General features: G+C 51.0%; 10 protein-coding genes across 10 annotated transcripts; 4 read left to right on the top strand and 6 right to left on the bottom strand.

The window, feature by feature from the left end:
* Positions 1-191: 191 nt before the first annotated feature.
* On the top strand, positions 192-1,820 carry Z519_10419 (uncharacterized protein; the record flags this gene model as incomplete). The annotated part of the gene is made up of 4 exons (XM_016768136.1): positions 192-276; positions 361-911; positions 976-1,110; positions 1,176-1,820. The coding sequence occupies 4 exons, from the start codon at positions 192-194 to the stop codon at positions 1,818-1,820; spliced, it is 1,416 nt and encodes a 471-aa protein (XP_016615604.1).
* Positions 1,821-1,957: 137 nt separating this feature from the next.
* Z519_10418 (uncharacterized protein) lies at positions 1,958-3,250 on the bottom strand (the record flags this gene model as incomplete). The annotated part of the gene is made up of 1 exon (XM_016768135.1): positions 1,958-3,250. The coding sequence occupies one exon, from the start codon at positions 3,248-3,250 to the stop codon at positions 1,958-1,960; it is 1,293 nt and encodes a 430-aa protein (XP_016615603.1).
* Positions 3,251-4,241: 991 nt separating this feature from the next.
* Z519_10417 (uncharacterized protein) lies at positions 4,242-5,080 on the top strand (the record flags this gene model as incomplete). Its single annotated transcript, XM_016768134.1, has 2 exons — positions 4,242-4,527; positions 4,683-5,080. 2 exons carry the CDS (start codon positions 4,242-4,244, stop codon positions 5,078-5,080), a joined length of 684 nt encoding a protein of 227 aa, XP_016615602.1.
* Positions 5,081-5,265: 185 nt separating this feature from the next.
* On the bottom strand, positions 5,266-7,069 carry Z519_10416 (uncharacterized protein; the record flags this gene model as incomplete). Its single annotated transcript, XM_016768133.1, has 4 exons — positions 5,266-5,502; positions 5,574-6,602; positions 6,662-6,742; positions 6,902-7,069. The coding sequence occupies 4 exons, from the start codon at positions 7,067-7,069 to the stop codon at positions 5,266-5,268; spliced, it is 1,515 nt and encodes a 504-aa protein (XP_016615601.1).
* Positions 7,070-7,618: 549 nt separating this feature from the next.
* Positions 7,619-9,817, bottom strand: Z519_10415 (uncharacterized protein; the record flags this gene model as incomplete). The annotated part of the gene is made up of 3 exons (XM_016768132.1): positions 7,619-8,070; positions 8,122-9,518; positions 9,585-9,817. 3 exons carry the CDS (start codon positions 9,815-9,817, stop codon positions 7,619-7,621), a joined length of 2,082 nt encoding a protein of 693 aa, XP_016615600.1.
* Positions 9,818-10,104: 287 nt separating this feature from the next.
* Z519_10414 (uncharacterized protein) lies at positions 10,105-11,559 on the bottom strand (the record flags this gene model as incomplete). The annotated part of the gene is made up of 4 exons (XM_016768131.1): positions 10,105-10,436; positions 10,494-10,509; positions 10,567-11,073; positions 11,134-11,559. The coding sequence occupies 4 exons, from the start codon at positions 11,557-11,559 to the stop codon at positions 10,105-10,107; spliced, it is 1,281 nt and encodes a 426-aa protein (XP_016615599.1).
* A 551-nt stretch (positions 11,560-12,110) lies between these two features.
* Z519_10413 (uncharacterized protein) lies at positions 12,111-13,332 on the top strand (the record flags this gene model as incomplete). Its single annotated transcript, XM_016768130.1, has 2 exons — positions 12,111-12,796; positions 12,876-13,332. 2 exons carry the CDS (start codon positions 12,111-12,113, stop codon positions 13,330-13,332), a joined length of 1,143 nt encoding a protein of 380 aa, XP_016615598.1.
* A 273-nt stretch (positions 13,333-13,605) lies between these two features.
* On the bottom strand, positions 13,606-15,082 carry Z519_10412 (uncharacterized protein; the record flags this gene model as incomplete). Its single annotated transcript, XM_016768129.1, has 2 exons — positions 13,606-14,914; positions 14,964-15,082. The coding sequence occupies 2 exons, from the start codon at positions 15,080-15,082 to the stop codon at positions 13,606-13,608; spliced, it is 1,428 nt and encodes a 475-aa protein (XP_016615597.1).
* A 539-nt stretch (positions 15,083-15,621) lies between these two features.
* On the bottom strand, positions 15,622-16,406 carry Z519_10411 (vacuolar-sorting protein snf7; the record flags this gene model as incomplete). The annotated part of the gene is made up of 3 exons (XM_016768128.1): positions 15,622-15,698; positions 15,750-16,163; positions 16,232-16,406. The coding sequence occupies 3 exons, from the start codon at positions 16,404-16,406 to the stop codon at positions 15,622-15,624; spliced, it is 666 nt and encodes a 221-aa protein (XP_016615596.1).
* A 643-nt stretch (positions 16,407-17,049) lies between these two features.
* Z519_10410 (uncharacterized protein) lies at positions 17,050-17,630 on the top strand (the record flags this gene model as incomplete). The annotated part of the gene is made up of 2 exons (XM_016768127.1): positions 17,050-17,150; positions 17,201-17,630. 2 exons carry the CDS (start codon positions 17,050-17,052, stop codon positions 17,628-17,630), a joined length of 531 nt encoding a protein of 176 aa, XP_016615595.1.
* Between the last annotated feature and the right edge of the window lie 395 nt (positions 17,631-18,025).

Here is an 18,025-nt window from a genome sequence, read left to right as displayed (position 1 = left end):
GGCCAACTACTTTGTCAGCGGCGACAACGGCGGAGTTTAGTTTCGCCGAAATGTAGTCTACGGCAGACCACTTAATCACTGGTGAGCATGTCGAGAGTTGCCTTTCGGCTCACCGTCCTTGACCGTCTTACAGGGAGCACTATGTGCTTCTCTTGAGCCACTGCCAAACAAACTCACCACAAAGAGGGACAATGCCTTGCTTTCTGCAGAACCTTGGAGATGGTTGGAACACTCAGAAGTACTGGCTGTGGGATTTGTCGAAAACGCAAGAAGAAGGTGAGGATGTCATGTTCCAGGTAAAGTGTCATCGATACTGAGCTCAGCCTGCAAAGTGCGGAGAAGAACTACCTTCATGCTCAGCTTGCATTAAAGCAGGTTGGAAATGTCCGGGTTATCCTAGAAGATGGAAGTTTGTCGATGAGAGTGGACCGCTCGCCTTGCTTTACCACAACAAGAAGTACATCTTTGAGGATGTCGACCGCTACGACCCGGCAGGCGACGAAAGCTCTTGCTTTCGAGGTGTCTTCATCAATAAAGCAAACACTTCTCTCGATCCAGGAGCACAGACCACTATTCACTGGCCTCTGGCTTCACCCCACGACCAGATATGTTCCACTCTGTGCTACATACTGGGTGAGCCACAGAGCAGGAACACCTTCCCCATAAAATCTCACGGGAGCTTTTATGCCATGATTCCCATCAGGTTGGGTGTCAGTATCGCTCTGGATGATGCGGTCTCATGCCTATGTGGCATTTACTTGGACTCTCTGAGGTCAACTGAAGTCACCTCGAAGGAGTCCCTTCGCCTGTACACACGAAGCTTGCGCTCTCTTCGCGAATCGTTAGACATAATGCACGTCCGCGCAGAGGCTGAAACAATATGTGCATCTATCATCCTGCAGGCGTGCGAGGTATGGCTCGGTCGTTTCGATCTTCATGACTCTCGGATGGAAAGCCAGAACCTGACCTGTACAGCTTGTTATGGCCGACGAAGGCGGGCGATGGAGTCAACTTTGTATGGGAACAAAACTTCTCATTCAAGAGCGAGGTCCCGAGGGATTTATTGGGACTTTCGAGCGGGCAATGCTCGAGTCGCAGCGAGCATGGTTTGTCAGTGTCTCCAATCCTAGTATTATAGCATGACTGCTAGGGTACCTATGACTAACATAACCAAGATTCTTCAAGACGCAAGTGTCGGACAAGAATGCTTTCTCTCACGACGACAGTGGCGCCAGTTGTTGAAGAGCTCATCCAATCCGGTAATCACCGAGGAGTCTGCTAGCATCTCACTACGATCTGAGCTTTGCGAATTTCTTGTTGATGTTCCGGGTCTTATTCGAGAGGCTTCAAACACAGCATATCAGATTCTAAATAGTGACACTGACTCGACTGAACTCACAGAGCGGCGTAAGAACGCAATTCTGCGGATAAAATCCGTAAAGCACGCCTTTGAATGCTGGTATTGCACCAAAATCGCCCCCCTGCGCTCCATTTCGGGGGCTCTGCAGCAGGCAAAGGCTGAAAGAATCAGCAACAGATCTCCACAGGATGAGCTCCTTCTTGCTGTCGTTGATTGCGTGTCTAATTCCATCATGATCAAGCTAGACACGTTGTGGGCCAGCCTCGACCCGGACTTGGAAACCCACAAAGTTGACATTCTCGCTTATCAAGAGGCGCAGGAGAGGCGGAAAATTATGATGTATCAGTCTTTACAATTTGTTAGAGCAAAATCCCTGGTCGCAGCAAAACCTCTTGAATTTGGATTGCGACAGTTGTGGCTGGACGCAGGATTCAAACAAAGCAACAAGACACGGAGCTGAGAAAAGAATTTTAAAACTTCTTTATCAACACCCTCGACACCGCTAGATCCGATAATCGAACCGAACCAAACAACGACACGGCGCTTTTCCACCTTCCACTGAATGACCCGCGCCGACCTGATAGTCTCCGAATGAGACTATCTTCCTTTCAAGCGTCCGGCCATTTCCTCGCATCCATCAGCGCTGAAGTGATTTATCAAGCCTTTGTAAGTCTTCTTTGCGAACTGCTCGGCCCGACTCAGCATCTCACCCTCATACGCTTTGATAGCATCCGGTAACTTTTCCCGGTCCTCGGCGCACCCGATGATGGCCTTCGCAAGGTCCAAAGAATCGACCATGGCAAGGTTGACCCCGACACCTGCAAAAGGAGTCATCACATGAGCTGCGTCTGTTTTAAAGGATGATTTATTACTTAAGGATCTACAATCTACCCGGGGGTGAGAGCCTATCTTTATAAGCGCCTCCAGTCTATCGTTTGCGGTGAGGTGAAAGAGGCTTTGTCCAACAGCGTCTCCCAGTAACGTCACTCCTCCATGGGACTTCCACTGAAAGGCTACGGGCAACATCCACATTCGGCGCGGGACGAGCTTGTCGTTCGCGTCTAAGATTGCTCGCTTCAGATCGTCACTGCAGTCGGCATAATACCTCTCAACGAGGCCCCTTCTTGCTTCCACGGGTGAGGACCAGTCGATCCCACATTTCTCAAGCCAGTCTTCAGGTTGTCGCACACCAGCGTAGACTCGGATGCTGTCGTTTCCCAGTTTCTGACATTGAATTGCCCGCCCTTCATCGAACATGAAGCAATTTCCTGCACCCACGAAGTCGCTCAGCCACTGGTGCTTTTTCTCGACTTCCGAGGCCCACAGCTCAATGGCAGTAATGCCCGAGTAATAGGGTTGCTGGTCTGTGAGGAATGAGCGTACTTTCGACCAAGCACCATCTGCACCAACGACGAGGTCGAATCCTCCCTCCATGGTGTCTTGAAAATGGAGGTCATATTTCCCAGCCTGTGATGACGACTTCTGTACAGATTGCAGCCTCTTGCCCCAAACCACGGTCCCCGGTCTCAACGAATCGAGGAGCAATTGCCGTAACTTCGTTCGATCAATCTCTGGGCGATCCGCGTACTCCTCAGGTCGAGTATTGCCCATAGTATTCTCGTCATATACAATGGTGCCGTCATACTTAAGCAACTTCATCGCTTCACCTTCTGGACGAGAGAGCCTCCTAAATTCCTCGGTCAAACCTGCATGCTGTAGGGCGAGCTGGCCTCCGCTTGGGTGTAAGTCGACTGTCCCACCTTGATCCCGTCCAAGGGAGTCGGAGTCGAGTTCGAAAACAGTGCATGAGAGGTTGTTGAGTTGAAGGAGGCGGGCGAGCGTGAGGCCGGCGGGACCGCCACCGACGATTGCGATTCGGATGTCGCTCATGGTTCCTTTGCCGTTGGAAAATTTTTGGCGGTAGCTTATGTTCTGAGTTAGTACTATTTAATGTCTATGTGGCCTTTGCTGACTTTGTTCGGGGGCGATGTCTGGCTCTTTATATATATGTTCGTCTACCTCCAGCCCACATAGCGGCTCGGTCGACACCCTCAACTTAACGGTGAGGACTCTCCTGGCAGTGTCACCCTCATATCTCATCACAGCCCGCTGATTGGACGCCGCGCAACATATCACAACACATTCCGCGTCCAAGCCTGCAGACAAATGTAGTGTCAGCATCAGGTACGCCAGGTCGCGTTCGGTGCAGCAGCGGGCCTCGTCTGAAACGCAAAGACCGAAGACCGAAGCTGGGCAAAGTGCCAAGCCTTGCGGGGCCGAAACGCATGTCGTGGCCGGGCCCACTCAGGCACAGACTCATGATTGGGTCCTGCGCAACGTCAACCAGCATCCACTTCCCATTCCCGCCACTTCTATCGCAATTGGGCATGTGCCTTTCGGTCCAGGCCATGCGCGAATCTCCCGCAGCCTTTGGCTTCCCGTCTCAATTTGCAAACTCTCTCCATCATCGGGCGAGGCAAGTGTCAATCTGACTATGAGGACAAGCGACGCTGAGCGTTAATTTTCTTCCTCGCATTTGCGCCACTACCATGTCGGCTCGGTTGTATGCAGGACCTGAACTGACTGCCTAGTATCTGGCTGGTCAACGTACAAGCGGCAGGTCCACAGAAAAAGGCTGAATAACTGATAGGTCGAGACACTTATCTCCGACTCTCTGAACATATACGAAGGGTTATAAAATGTTTGACAGCTATCTGCTTGCTCAAGTCTATTTCTTTCCTCGGAGCCCAGCAACCCATCAATAGTTGCGTATGCTGCATCATTACTGCAGGCATACCCTTTTTTTTTGTAGCGGCGCTGTACAAGTCCAGCGTCAATCAAATTCTCAACACTACCTTCGCCGTCAGCTCCAAGGCTCAACATGTCTTCCTCTCCGTCACCAACCCCCAACGACCTCCTCCATCAAGCCTTACCGCCACCAAAGATCGGCCTCGTAATCTGCTCGCAACGGCAACCACGGATCGGGAACCAAATCGGCACATTCATCTTCAATAACCTCAAGCAATACCAACAATCCACTCAGCATACATCACCAAACTCTCTACCTTATGAACTCTCCCTCATTGATCTAACAGACCATCCGCTCCCCTTCTTCAATGAACCTGGGATCCCACAGCTCATCACTGATCCCTTGGACTACACCCACGGTAAACTCCTCTCACATACGCACTATATATATTATTTCACAATCGAAACAGGTGTTCCAGTATCAGCCATTCCCCTTCTCCATTTCCTCATTTTCCGTACAGCCAGAAAGGACGAGGGTATGTATGCTGACGGGATTGTTCAATCCGATCGCTAGAACACACCCGCGCCTGGTCCAAAGTCATCACATCCCATGGAGCATTCATCTTCGTGACACCCCAATACAACTGGGGTTACCCCGCCAATCTCAAGAACGCGATCGACTACCTCTTCAACGAATGGGTGGGGAAACCGGCCATGGTCGTGTCATATGGCGGCCACGGGGGCGGGCAGAGTGCCGGGCAGTTGAAACAAGTCCTTGGAGCTGTTCGGATGAAGGTCGTGCAGAAAAGCGTCGGGTTGACTTTTCCGGGCCCAGGCAGAGAATTCCTTGCCAAGGCAGCCAGGGGGGATGACTTGGGGCTGGTCCCGGGTGAAGGGCTGTTGTGGGCGAAGGAGGTGGAGGAGGTGAAAGAGGTCTTTGACGAATTGCTGAAGATATTACATGAAAAATGAAGCACCGGAACGGCTTGAGAAATCCTCTAGACAGCGTGTAGGTGTCTTTGACTCACTCGACCCCAGTGAGTAGATGTAAGCAATAGCAGCTCTGATGCACAATATCTCGACGCGTCTGGATCTGATGGAAGCTGGGACATTCAATCTCCACATGGAACAAAACAGCCTTCTGCACTTGCTTGTGTTCACAGATCTCTATGGAATTTGGGTTCTCCCAACCGGCTCCGCCAGTCCTCTGCCTTGAAGAGCAGCAGGATTACCGGCAAAAAAAAAGCCACGTCAATGAGCGCCATTGCGACCCACGCATTCAGCAAGCCGATCCTTTCGGCCCACGGGATCGCGTAGAAGCCCATGGCGAAAGAATATATCTGTCTCGCGAAGTTCAGCAGCGAGCCAATCTCTGGAGACTGTGGCTTGTAGCACTGTATTGTAGAGATTGTTAGCGAGAATGCAAGGTAAGGCGGGGGCGTTCCAAGCGGATGGCCTCACTCACCTCCGCGGTGTACGTATAGACAACCGTCGTGGAAATCTGTAAACCGACACTGGCGACCGCGATTCCGAATGCCACGCCGATCCAATGCATTTTCTTCTCGAGGCAGATGCCTTCGATGATGATGCCAATCGGTGTGAGTATAAACGCTGGGAACATCGCTAGCAGTCTATCTTCTGGCTTGCGTTCACCACCTCTTCGTATTGCCCGCCGTTCGCTCACCCAATCAGAAAAACCACCCGACATGGCCTCGCCGATGACACTTCCAACCGTGATGGGGATTCCGAGCAAGAGTCCAGTCTGTTGAGGATGGAAGTGATAGGTCTTGCCGAACAGATTCGCGCTGGTGATGATGAAGAGAATACTGCCATACGCGAAGGACACCGCATAGGATATGGTGGGGAGAAGCACGCTGGGGTATTGCAGCATCTGAATCGGTCGGAAGAAGTCGACGATGCGTAAGCAGCGCGTAGGATGAGCCTTGCCTTGCATCAGCATGTTTTGAAGCCAGGTACGTCGTGGTCGCGCAAGCGCTTCAGGAGCACGTGAATAGAGCGTTTCTGGGACGGTGAGAGTGAACAGGACGAGGACGGCTGCCGTGACGATCGCCGGGATGTAGAAACACCAGTGCCATGTCAAGTCTTTCTCGATATAGCCGCCGATGATTGGAGCAACGTGGCCTCCAAGGATGAACGAGACAGTATATATTCCCATATAGAAGCCTCGCTCGTGTGTAAAGAATAGATCAGAGACGGTAGCACTGCCTAGTCCTAGAGGGACGCCACCGAAGAAGCCGTTTAGCGCGCGGAATGTCAGGATTTGCCCAAAATTATTTGCTTTCCCCGACGCCACGGACATGCCTATGCTGATAGCGACGGTGATGATGTAGACGGGTCGTCGTCCGTAGACATTAGATATTGGGTTCCACACGATCGTAGACACCCCAACACACGCGACGAAAGTGCTCGTCACGAAGGCCGTTTCGACGAGGCCTCGATGGAGGAAGAGCGAGAGAGGTATGAAAGCTGGGGTCTGAAAATGGTGTTAATTCCACAGAAGTGAGGTAGGATCCTGCGTGGAAAAAGCCTTACTATCAATGAGGCACTCAATAGTGCGAGGAATGACAGGAGGGAAACTTCACCAAGGACCACAAGCTTGATCCAAAGCTTCCACTACAGTTTTTCTTTAGGGTTAGCATATTCGATTACTCAATCGTTCTCGTCTGATCCACGCTCCAAGTTTGAATAAAACTGAGGGTAAGAAGGCCCGCGGGCTAGCCGCTGCGGAATTGGAGATATAACTTTCTAATATGACGATATAAGGTCACTTACATTCAATGGATCCAAAGGATCATCTGAGGGCTGCGGCACGAGCGGAAGGCCATGTCTGTCACGGTGTATAGTTGAATCCGCTGCACCAGCATGTGCATTATCCTTGACAAAGTCCGAGCTATTCGTGCTCTCAATGGTCGCCACTTGGGGCTTTTCAGACGCGGCCATTGCGGATGTCAATATTCCAAGTTGTGAGATTGGCAACAAGCAAAGTAGGTTACCATGGAAAATCGGCCGTGGTACACCACTTGCTTGATAGTCGAGACAAGTCAGATTCAAATAGAGATGGTCAACATCTTCCGATGTATTCACATGTACACAAGCCGGGGAGTTAAGGGAAAGGGCCGAAGCTGGGGAATGCAGGGCATCAATACTTACGGCGGGGGCGTGGAGAAAATCCTGGGGGAATTTGCACACCCTGGATTAGCCAAGCTTCTAGCTTAGTCCTGTATCGCTTCCCTAGCCCCAAGATCTGGACCTGGAAACCACCACTGCGTGGATCATCGTGCTCACAGGGACTCGTGCACCGTCACAATCGAGATGCAGATAGCTCCTGTGTACCTGCTCAGGCGATTCCATTGTGCACGGACCGAACCCAGCGAAGACATAGAGTACTAGTAGTGGGCCCCAGTGCCCATTATCCGGATAGCGCAAGGGAACTGACCTGATTTGTGCCATATGTTTTGTTGCCGTTGTCTCTACCTCGTTTCGATTTGGTCAGTACGGCGCAATCATCGTCGGATTTTGATCCTGAGCGTCAACGTCCCATGACCACATTCCTGATCCCAAAGATGAGTAAGACTCAAGTTGAGAACCTAGGTTGGCGGTCAGATCTTGGGTAATGTCCCAAAATGCAAAAAGTTCTGCATGAGACAGGTCGTCGTAGCCACCACTCTGGTCAAAGGCTGGGCCATCTAGAACGGGCGATGGTGCAGATCCGGTCTGCGGTCTCGAAGAGCTTGTGGCTCTTCGTCTGTCAACGAGCAACGATTTATCCATAAAGCCGAGAAGTTGTTGAAGGAAAGTGTATGTGCGCTGCGCGCATAGGTAATTTGTAGACATGTGCCTGATCATTTGCATTGCACGATCCAGCTGGGAAAGCGCCTTTTTGTCGTTTCGATATTCTGGGTCGACCACATGCGATACAACAATTAGGATTGCATTAAACACTGAGTCACTAGGTCAGCAAAGAGAAGAGAAGTCGAATAAAGAGACCATACGGTAGTAGAGATTAAACCAGCTTGGGCCGACAGCATGCTTAGTCTGCTCATATCGAAGACCAACCAAATCTATCGCCTCCTCTGCGGTCTGGACGCAGATGTGTCTGCTGTTCTGGAGCATACTAATTTTGAGGGTCTCGGAAGTTTTCAAAGCTTCGACGCTTCTGGACAGGATATTGAGAGTGGAAGCGAGTGATTGTCGATGGATGAGAATCCTCACCATGTTTGCTCTGAGAGCGAGGATAAGGCACTTATCATCCTGCACGGTCGTGTTGCTCTGAACTCTGAGATTTGTGGGTACATCGGCGTACCATGACTCGAATGCCTCGTCTAGCTGCACAATCGTTTCCAAGGAAGGCTCAGCGAGGGAGGCTGCTGACTCAAGCAATCGATACAGCTTTGAAACCTGAATTGAGAAAGACATTCGGGACGGAGCCTCAAGGCTCGGAAATAGCAACCTGCTTGTCTGAATACAATCGTCGTCCAAATCTTCAGGGAGTGGTGTGTTGAATGTTGAAGACGAGGTTGCAGCCGGCCTCCCGTAGATCATACTCAGTAATTGGTCCAGGCCATAACAGGCGTACCACACACGCTTTCGCGTCTCTCGCATAATGCAGTCAAACTCATCTCCAGGTGCGCGATGAAGCTCAAGACCGTAAGCAATCCTGATTGCTAGGCCAAGAACATTCCAGCACTCCGAGGGGGAATTAGAACTTTGGAGGTATCTGGCGCCCAACAACAAAATTTGAACCTTTTCAATCTGCCAGTCGAAGAGTAACGTTGGTCCGACAAGGGCCATTGCGATGTCGTAATATCCCCTCGTGCTAGAAATTGACGCGCCCGTGCTGCGTCGCTGGTGTGAAGCGGCGATAGCAAAAATCATATTCATGATTGCCAGCGTGTATCTATTTTCTGAGCGGTACGCTACGTTACCACTAATAACACGGTCGATGTCTGCGAGGAGGGTCGGCGCATGAAAAATGGGCGATAGCTCATAGTGGAAATCGAAAAAGAGATCAACCAACTCCCGACAATTTGGTGGAAGAGCAAATAAGTCCACGGGCGTCGAGAAGCCGGGAGGATCCCGTGCAGATGATAGGGACTGGGCCTCCAGCTTGTTGGAATCGGCGCCATTCATCGCATTGAGAATCAGTTGGGTAAACGAGATGCCAGAGTTTCCTCCCATGAATATTTCAGGGCTGGCAGAGATGAGAATGGACTCGGAGGCACGTCGATGGCAACGAGGTGATGACCGCCCTGTGATGGAAGAGTTCGCCTGGCTCCTTCTTGCGGGTAGAGACAATGACCCTGAATGATCCGAAAATTGTAGCTGACCGTAAGGGCGGATTTCTCGCTCTTCGAATCTTCTAAGCCTTTTCTCTAGAGCTAGGATGTAGCTGAGCTCGGTTGAGCGTCAACAAGCCAGTCCTTTGAGGACATGATCACCGAGGAAAGCAACCTACGCTTGAGAACTCTTTGGCATTCCTTTCAGCATACCATCATCAACTTGTCTGGGCATATTGTGATTGCATTTTGTCTTCCGTGACCGACATTCGGGGCACGCAATGGCAACCCGTTTGCGCTTCTTGGTGACTCCATTGAAGCTTTGGGTTTGAGAGAGCGAAGGAGAAGACTGAAATGATCGATCGTGCGCGGGCGTAGTGGGGATTGTCTGAGATGTCCGGCTTGGGTCCATCACTTATGGTCATAAGGAAAGGACTAGGTCGATCTTCAAACCTTCAGCAGTATCGCATGAGGTGGAGGGAGGCCAAGAGAAAGAAACACATTCTGACCAAGGTGTGTTCCTCGGTTTTGAGTCGCGTGGACGCGAGAGAAGTGTTTGGTGTGGGAATGGAATTGATGGAAGCATCTTTGGTGTCGAGTGTCTTCATTTACTTCGCACTGGCGAAATTATGTGGGGGCGAGGGCGTCAGACGGTCATTTAAAACATGTACCGTCATTTCAAAATATGTTTTGACTTGTCTAACTCTTACACACCTCCATCCTCGCCTTCTCATATCCCAGGTCGATGTCTTCGGTCCATACCCATCTCATTCGGTCCTGCAAGTTATCACGTACTAGGGGCAGGCACTCCTCATACGACTTCCCAAGCATCTCATCCATCTGCATTTCATACACCTGGCCTGCTTGCCTAGCAGTAGCTTGGGCTCTTTGCGCCCGTGGAAGCCGGACATCCTGATACAATTGTGTCCATTTCTCAAGATTCTCATCGGCGTGGTTTCGAGAACGGAGATAGTCTTGCAGTGCGCGACCCAGAATGTAGCCATCTTCAATGGCTTGACCTGCTCCTGCGCCTGGGGACATGTTTAGTCTCCGCATTGAACGGATGTGGGTCAAATAAACAATCTTACCTTGGTGAGGGAGCATCTGTACCATTGTCAGAACTGCTTCAACATGTTTGAAACATGGATTGAGGAGACCTACCGCATGAGCGGCATCGCCCATAAGTACAACCTTGCCCTGAGCAAACACCCATTGCGGCAACGGTTTCCGGTCATTCAAGACCCATTTAGAGGGATGTTCCGGCATATGGGAAATAATCTCTAGGACGGTCTTGTCAAACTCCTCAAAATCCTTTGCGAGATCACTCTTGTTTCCGGTGGCGGTCCAGCTCTCCTTCAGGCCGCCTAGCTTGTTTTCTTCTGTTGCGACGAAGGCGACAATATTCAAGATCCTGTTATTACTGATTGGGAACACTAAGAAATGCTTGTCCTTGCCCAGCCAGCTGACAGAATAGGTCTGAAATGGCCAATTCGATTCAAGCTTGCTGATAGGTACCAGTCCCCGATATGCGATTCTACCTCCGTAACGGGGGTTATCTGTGCTGAACTGTGCTCGAAGTTTTGAATGTATGCCATCACACCCAACGGCTAGATCAGCAGTAGCAGTGCTGCCATCTTTAAAATTCAAGGTGACAGTCTCGCCCTCGTCCTGAAGAACAGGTATCAGGCCAGACACATTAACAATGTATAATAGATGAGAGACACTCACGACAACGTCGATGCAAGACTTGTTTTCGTGCAGAGTTGCAGCTCCTCGTTCTTTGATGGTGTCAACCAAGAGATCCAAAAATTCTGCACGGTGGACGGGACATTGTCGAATCCTCTCTCGATCGTTGGCCGGTACAGTCACGATGTCTGTTCCTGTATCGTAACGACGAAAAGATATCCAGATACCTTCGCGACTACCAGCAATACCGTTCACCGCATCTCCAATGCCAATGTGATGAAGCAATCTTGCAGCGTTGACGCCAATGCCGATACCAGCACCGATTTCTTTATACTGTGGTGCTTGTTCGTACACATCAATTTTGATGCCTTCGCCGGCACAGTGGTGATGCAATGATAGAGCAGCACACAGGCCTCCGATGCCACCGCCGACAATAGCTATTCTAAACGGAGGGCCTTGGGAGCCCATTGTGGCAGGTCAGCTTGGGATGTCCAAAATGCAGAATTGAAAATGTAAGTTTCTGGTCCTTGGCTTCCCAACCAAGCAATTACAGGACAACTGGACTACACCAAGGTCCATTCTATTTGATGTTGGCGTCCGAGAAATATTCCAGCTGCCGACTCAAGCAAAAGCAAAATGGACGACGGCAGGAGTTCGGGGAGATCCTTTAACTCCCCGAAGTTGACTCCCCAATTCCCCTTGTTGCCGACAACCTACTCCGCACTACGCGAATTCCTTTGGGTCAAAGGTCTGTTGGGTTGCGTCGTTCTCTATCCTGTGCCCTAGACGAAGTATTGGTTACTGGGCTGTCTTCACCATCGACCAGGTGTCTGAATTCGTCTGCCGACATGGACTGCCGATCTTGCGGCACACTGTTCCCTATCCAACCCAGGCTTGATCTACTGACAGGGTGGTCTCAGTGGTATAGAAATCTTGACGAATAAATCACTGGCTCTTAATTTGAGGTCACAGAACTCTGCCTCTTGATCTCTACAGTTTGCCCTTGCTAAACATTCACAATGAAAGGCAAAATCGCCCTCGAGGAATGCTGGACCATCCCAGAAACCTTCCAGAGCTTCAACCCGAGCCAGTTTGCCGGCAAGGGCGTCATCGGAGATGATTTGAACGCCAACCTGCTCGATGTTCACGGAAAGCGTCTCCAGGAAATGGACGAAAATGACGTCGAGTTCATGGTCCTTTCCCTCAATGCTCCAGGCGTCCAGAATGTTACCGACCCCGCTGCGGCTGAGAAGCTGGCCGAGATCGCCAATGACAAGATCGAAGCCGAAGTCCTGAAGGACCCCAAACGATTCGCGGCCTTTGCCGCTCTGAGCATGCATGATCCAGCACAAGCCGGGCGGGAACTCCGCAGATGCATGACAGAGAAGAAGGGCTTCGTCGGTGCGATGCTCAACGATTTCCAGAGCAGTGGACCGGATGGGAACACGATGCTGTTCTACGATGACCCAAAGTACGACGAGTTCTGGAAGGTCGCGCATGAACTGAAAGCACCCGTGTATCTTCACCCCCGGACATCCAGCCCCCTGATCAAGGAAATGATGTGGAAAGGGAGACCTTGGCTCGACTTCTCGGCCCTGGGATATGCGAATCGACTGAACATGCACACTCTTGGTATCATTACCGGTGGCGTTCTTGACCGCTTTCCAGATCTTAAGATCATCATTGGACACATGGGGGAACACATGTAAGTTGATTTTGGCCATCTGACAGCCCGTATCCGTTGTGTGTGCCACCAGCTAATCAGTCGATCACCCGTTCTACAGCCCCTACGACCTCTATCGCATTGACCACAAGCTCGACCGCAGCCGCTTTCCCAACATGCCGATGCGGAAGGATCGGCTCGTGCGCGATTACTTTGGCACGCAGGTTTTCATCACCACATCCGGCCACTTCAGTACGCCAGCACTGATTTGCGCCATGACCGAGATCGGCGCCCGGAGTATTTGCTTCTCCATCGACTACCCTTTTGAGTCTATTCCGAATGGATGCTGCTGGTGGGACGAGCATGTGAGTCCTGTAGTCAACGAACGGGACTTTGTCGATATGGGTAGGAACAATGCGTTGCAAATCTTTCCGAGGTTGACCGAAGGTCTGCATGGCCTGAAAGAAATGGGGCCAGCAGAATGTGGAGTTGGCGGGCTCAGGGCCGAGGATGGAGAAGTGACATTTGGGATGTACAACAAGGATTTCAATAAGAGGGGAAAGAAAATGTATTCATGATGAGTGGAATATTGGCAAGGGTGATGATACCTCCTCTCGCTCGCTTTTCGCAACTCTTGGTTGAGACCCTGGGACATCGTCATCAGTTGAAAAGAGTGCGACTTCGGTATTTGGATGATGAAGGTTTCGAGCTAACATTCACTACGTTGAGCTCGACCTTTGAATAGGCTCCGCGATGTTTAACTTTCGTTTTCTATTTGTCTCATGGTTCTCTGTTCTGCCTTTTTTCCAGTACCGCTTTTTAGCATTGCCTCTACTGCGGAGTCGTTGGCCTCAAGGACTCGGAAACCAGTCTTCTAGATAGTCACTCCACTCTCCACGTCCGGCGAGGTATAGACGAAGGCTCCTGCCGACATCATACTCATCCTCGGGGCTGTTCGGAGTAGGGTCGCTGAACACATCAGGATTTGGGAAATCGAAGTCGAACGCCCCTCCTTCGGAATAAACTTCTCTGAAATGAAGTTGCAAGGAATTGGGATGCTCGCGAATCGCATCAAAGAGCGGCTTCCAACCACGAGGGCCTTCCCTAGGCCAACAACCTTCAAACAAGAGATACCGCAGTTCGCAGCAGTGCCCCAAATCTGCTTGCAGTTGAGAGGCAGGGAAAGGCATGTTGGCCAGATGCAGCGTGCGAAGAGCCGGCAGTTTCATGTCCCAATTCATGTGCGCGAGAGTGCAGAAGACCTTGACATTTCTTTCCGACCGTTCCATGCTCAAAACCTGAACAGTGTTTTGAACCTTTTTCATAAGAGTAGAGCACAAGATGGTCACACGGTCGAAGCATGGGAATTCGTCGTGCACCATCCGAGACTGGTACGGAAAGTAAGGCGTCTCGTAGAAACTGAAATGAGTCGTATGATCAAAGGGAAGTTGGGAGCTCAAATCCTCCAACTTATCTGTTCGAAGGACGTTGCAGTCAAGTTTGAAGTCCACAATTCGCATATTAGCCGACACAAGGCATTCTGTGACGACTCTGAAGAGTTGAACTTCGCCAAAAGCGCTCAATGTTGTGAGAGCGCGAATGTTATTGTTACAAAACTCGCATTCGCCCTTTAGACCATTTTCGCGACAGTAGACCCCTTGCGGCCAGAAGCTGGGAATGTTGCCTATGACGAAGGATGATGCCCCTGGGAAGGCCTTCAAGGCTGCGATCCAAGCGCGCTGCAAGCTCCCATTCTGTAGGATGCCCACGTCCTCATTCGCACATTCTGCGTAGAATGTATAGGCGGCTGTGACGTTGCCCGTGGTCCCAGGACATTTAGCGCCAAATCTCTGATACATATACCAGATCTCGTGCCACTGCGCGATGTGATGCTGGTGGTGCGGGCCACGCTGACAGGTGTAGATGGCTAACAATCGCTCGAAATCATCCCTGGCGACATCTGGTGAACATAGAGATGGCCTGAAGGTGACCTCCCTCACGAATGGCCCAAATGTGGCAAAGGGCGTCTCCAACACGTGGGAGAGTTGGTCTCCAGTCGCACGAAATGTGATATGATCGAACAGAACGGACTTGATGACGGCCATATCAGCGAACTCTCGGCAAGTCATCCGCAGGTTTCGTAGGGTGCTTCGTGCAACTCTATGACAGATCAGTCACTCAGGCCTAGCAGTTGTTCGATCGCTCTCACAGAAGGAGGTCAGATCCGCAGCCATCTTCCACACAGCGGGCAATTTCGATATCATTCGCCAACAGTAGCGCGATATTGTAAAGTATTTGACCATGCAGCGGAACAGTTGAACCTGACATGTCCGCTGGCTAAGAGGTTGAGTAGTATCTGGAGCGTGGAGCGAGAGCAGAGGAGCACAGGCTGCTGTCCGCTAACCTGGTAGCAATGTCGTGTAACTGTTATTAAAGGACGAGAAGATGGTGAAGAAATGATGGAGGTAGATTCGAGAGTGTCGGTAGAAGAGAAGAAGGGAACCCAGAAAGCACCTGCCTCAACCACCGACACTGCCCGAAGAGAGAGGAGATCTCGCTCAAGGAAGAGGACTGAAAGCGTGTTCCATGAGGAAAGAACTCAGCTGGCTTGGACTCAAGAGACTGAAGTTGTGATCATGATTCCTCTAGCACAAAATCAACATCCACCAAGACAAGGCCGATATAATGCAAGCCTGGTCCTGAAACGCCAATCTACAGTACGCAAGTTATATCAAATCGAAATCTGAAATTCCTTCCTGCGCTCGCGTTAACATCATGCTGTCCCTTAGGAATCGAGTGCTGCAGTCACAAAAATAGGCGGCAGTGCAAGGTCAGTGTCAGCTGCGCTATACACTCATCGGCCTTCTTCACACAGCCATCTCGGCTTGCAGTTTCCGTAATTCTTCTTCCTCGTCCTCTTCCACCGTTGAGGGTTTGTTGCTTACTATAGAACAGTCAATGCCTGTTACATATCCAACTGCAAGGGGCGACTTACTTGGACCAGCAGACACCGCGGGGAGCCTGTTGATTTCGCCTGTGACAGGTGTCGGGCCAGTCTTTAACATCCTCTCGTCCATGGCCTCTTGCTCCAACCCTTCCAGCTCTTCCTCCAAATCAGCCTCGTCAATAGGCTCACCAATAGGAGCATTGGTGATCGCGTTGGCGATTTCTTCGCCGAGTGCGTGTTGTTCGCGTAGCTCGTCCATGGTTTGATCCACTTTGTCGATGGTCAGATTGCCATGGATCTGCTTCATGGCTTGTCCTGCATTCTTCATGGCATTCAGTGTCTCCTGGTTAATATTGGCGGCTTCGATCGAGTAGATTTGTTGTTCCACCTGAGCGATCTGGGCTGATGTCTGCTCAAGTGTACGCTCGTGAAGTTTTTTGCGTCGCAGAGCGGCTTTGGCAGCTGAAGAGCGAGAGAAACATCGTGTTAGTATTAACCCCATCCACGAGGAGGCACGCCGGTTGGCTTACCCGCTTTATTTGTGGTTATGTTCTTCCTTGCTATCGCATCCTGCTCTGCCATCTGGTTCTCCAGGTGCTTCTCCCTCTTTTGTAGCATATCTAGCTGCGACCGCAGCTGCAAAATGGCCTTTTTGGGAGCATCTTTTCTGGCTTGGGCTGCTGCCCCGCCAAACCAACCCCACATGTCGTTTGATAGAAAGATGAGGACTTTATGAGGTTGGTGCAAAGAGGGATTCCGAAAACCGTCGGCCGGAGGCACGGAAGTGAGCTGGTCACAGTAGAGAGTCTATCCGGTACGGTAGAGTCACTTCCACCTGCTTCGATCGGTATCGCGTGTCCAGCCGAATGCAACTCTGATAATCGGTGTGATGAGTGTCAAGATCAAGTGCAAGCGGCGGAAAGAGTGAAGAGAATAGGATCAGAGAAAGAAAGATCCCTATGCGGAAGGGAAGGACACGATCAAGAGAGGCGCTTGGGAGAAGAGGCGTGGGCTTGGTGAGAGTCTGCAAGAGCCTGGTCCCGGGATCACAAAAGAGTCCAAAGGCCATGACATCGCCAGTATTCCGACGCCCCAGCAAGACCAAGTGGGTTTTCTTCAGGAAACTCTGCCGAGATCACGTGTACTGGGTAATCGCGACGACCCAACTCGCCATTTCGCCCCATTGAGTCCGTTAAACCCCCCCCCCCAACCTTACTGGGTACCTATACGCATGCTTGTCTCGCGGAAAGTCCGCACCAAGACAGCTACGGTTCAGGGGTTCGCGTCACTCTCTTCCTCCATGATACTCGAAAGGGATCGGTAACAGTTCAAGCATGCACAAATCGCCATGACTGGAGGCGGACCAAGCGGCCCTGTCCCAAGCAGACTGGTCTTCATTCACGAAATACCATCACTTCCTGCAGCGAGCAAGGTGAGATTATTAGGCTGGTATGCTTCCCGACCATTCAGCAACCATACTGTTGACTGTTTCTTGGTAGTATCGTGCGATATGATGCCATCAAAGGCCAAATCCTCGTCGAGCATGCGTATCCTAGAAGTGCCAGCCCAATTCCTCGACTTTGGGTCGACATCAATCTTGTCCTCGAAAATGCGAAACCATCTCTCCTGGAACCAGGCACTTGGATTAATGCAATCGGGTACACGCGCCCTTCGGGGTGGCAGACTGGGGGGAAAAGTGGGAAGAAGCCGCAGGACCTATATGAGACCGTATTTTTGCAGGCTGTCTTGATTTGGGATGCCACAGCTGTCAGGATAGAAGACTACGAAGACATTTTGGAGGAACAGAGGCGTGTGCGGCGACAACTTAAGTCTGATCGAAATTCATCTCAGAACGATTTCCAGAGAGCACTGACTATGCGCCACAGACAACAAGATGCTGCACCAATCGATACGTATTTCGAAGTTTGATTATCCTGCATGTCGGAAACATGGCATATGCCAAATGGCATCAGGGCAAACAGCAGCAACCACTGGCAAGCTTTGCGTCAAGGGCCGCCTCTGTTGTGGCTGATCCGGACAGTGGCATTTCAAAGTGGCCTACCAGGGTCAGGAATTGGTGTTGCATGAAATTCTGGTACGGGCTGCAGCTTCTCCGATCCCGCCCAACCTTTTCAGCTCTGTCTTAAGACGCCTGCTTTGAGATAAGCATTTTCTTGACCGTGAATGATGCCGGTACGCTTTGTCACTGTCCCTGTGGGTCTAGATTGATGCATCCCAGAGCTGGCTTCTCGATCGTTCTGGCGCCGGAATCATGATTCGACGGACTCTTGGAGCTCTTGAATGGTCTGGCCCCGTCATTGATT

The sequence above is a fragment of the Cladophialophora bantiana genome (assembly GCF_000835475.1).
Source record: "Cladophialophora bantiana CBS 173.52 unplaced genomic scaffold supercont1.18, whole genome shotgun sequence".
Classification (NCBI taxonomy): domain Eukaryota; kingdom Fungi; phylum Ascomycota; class Eurotiomycetes; order Chaetothyriales; family Herpotrichiellaceae; genus Cladophialophora; species Cladophialophora bantiana.
Note: the sequence above shows the minus strand (reverse complement) of the source record. Positions and strands in the feature narration are given on the sequence as shown.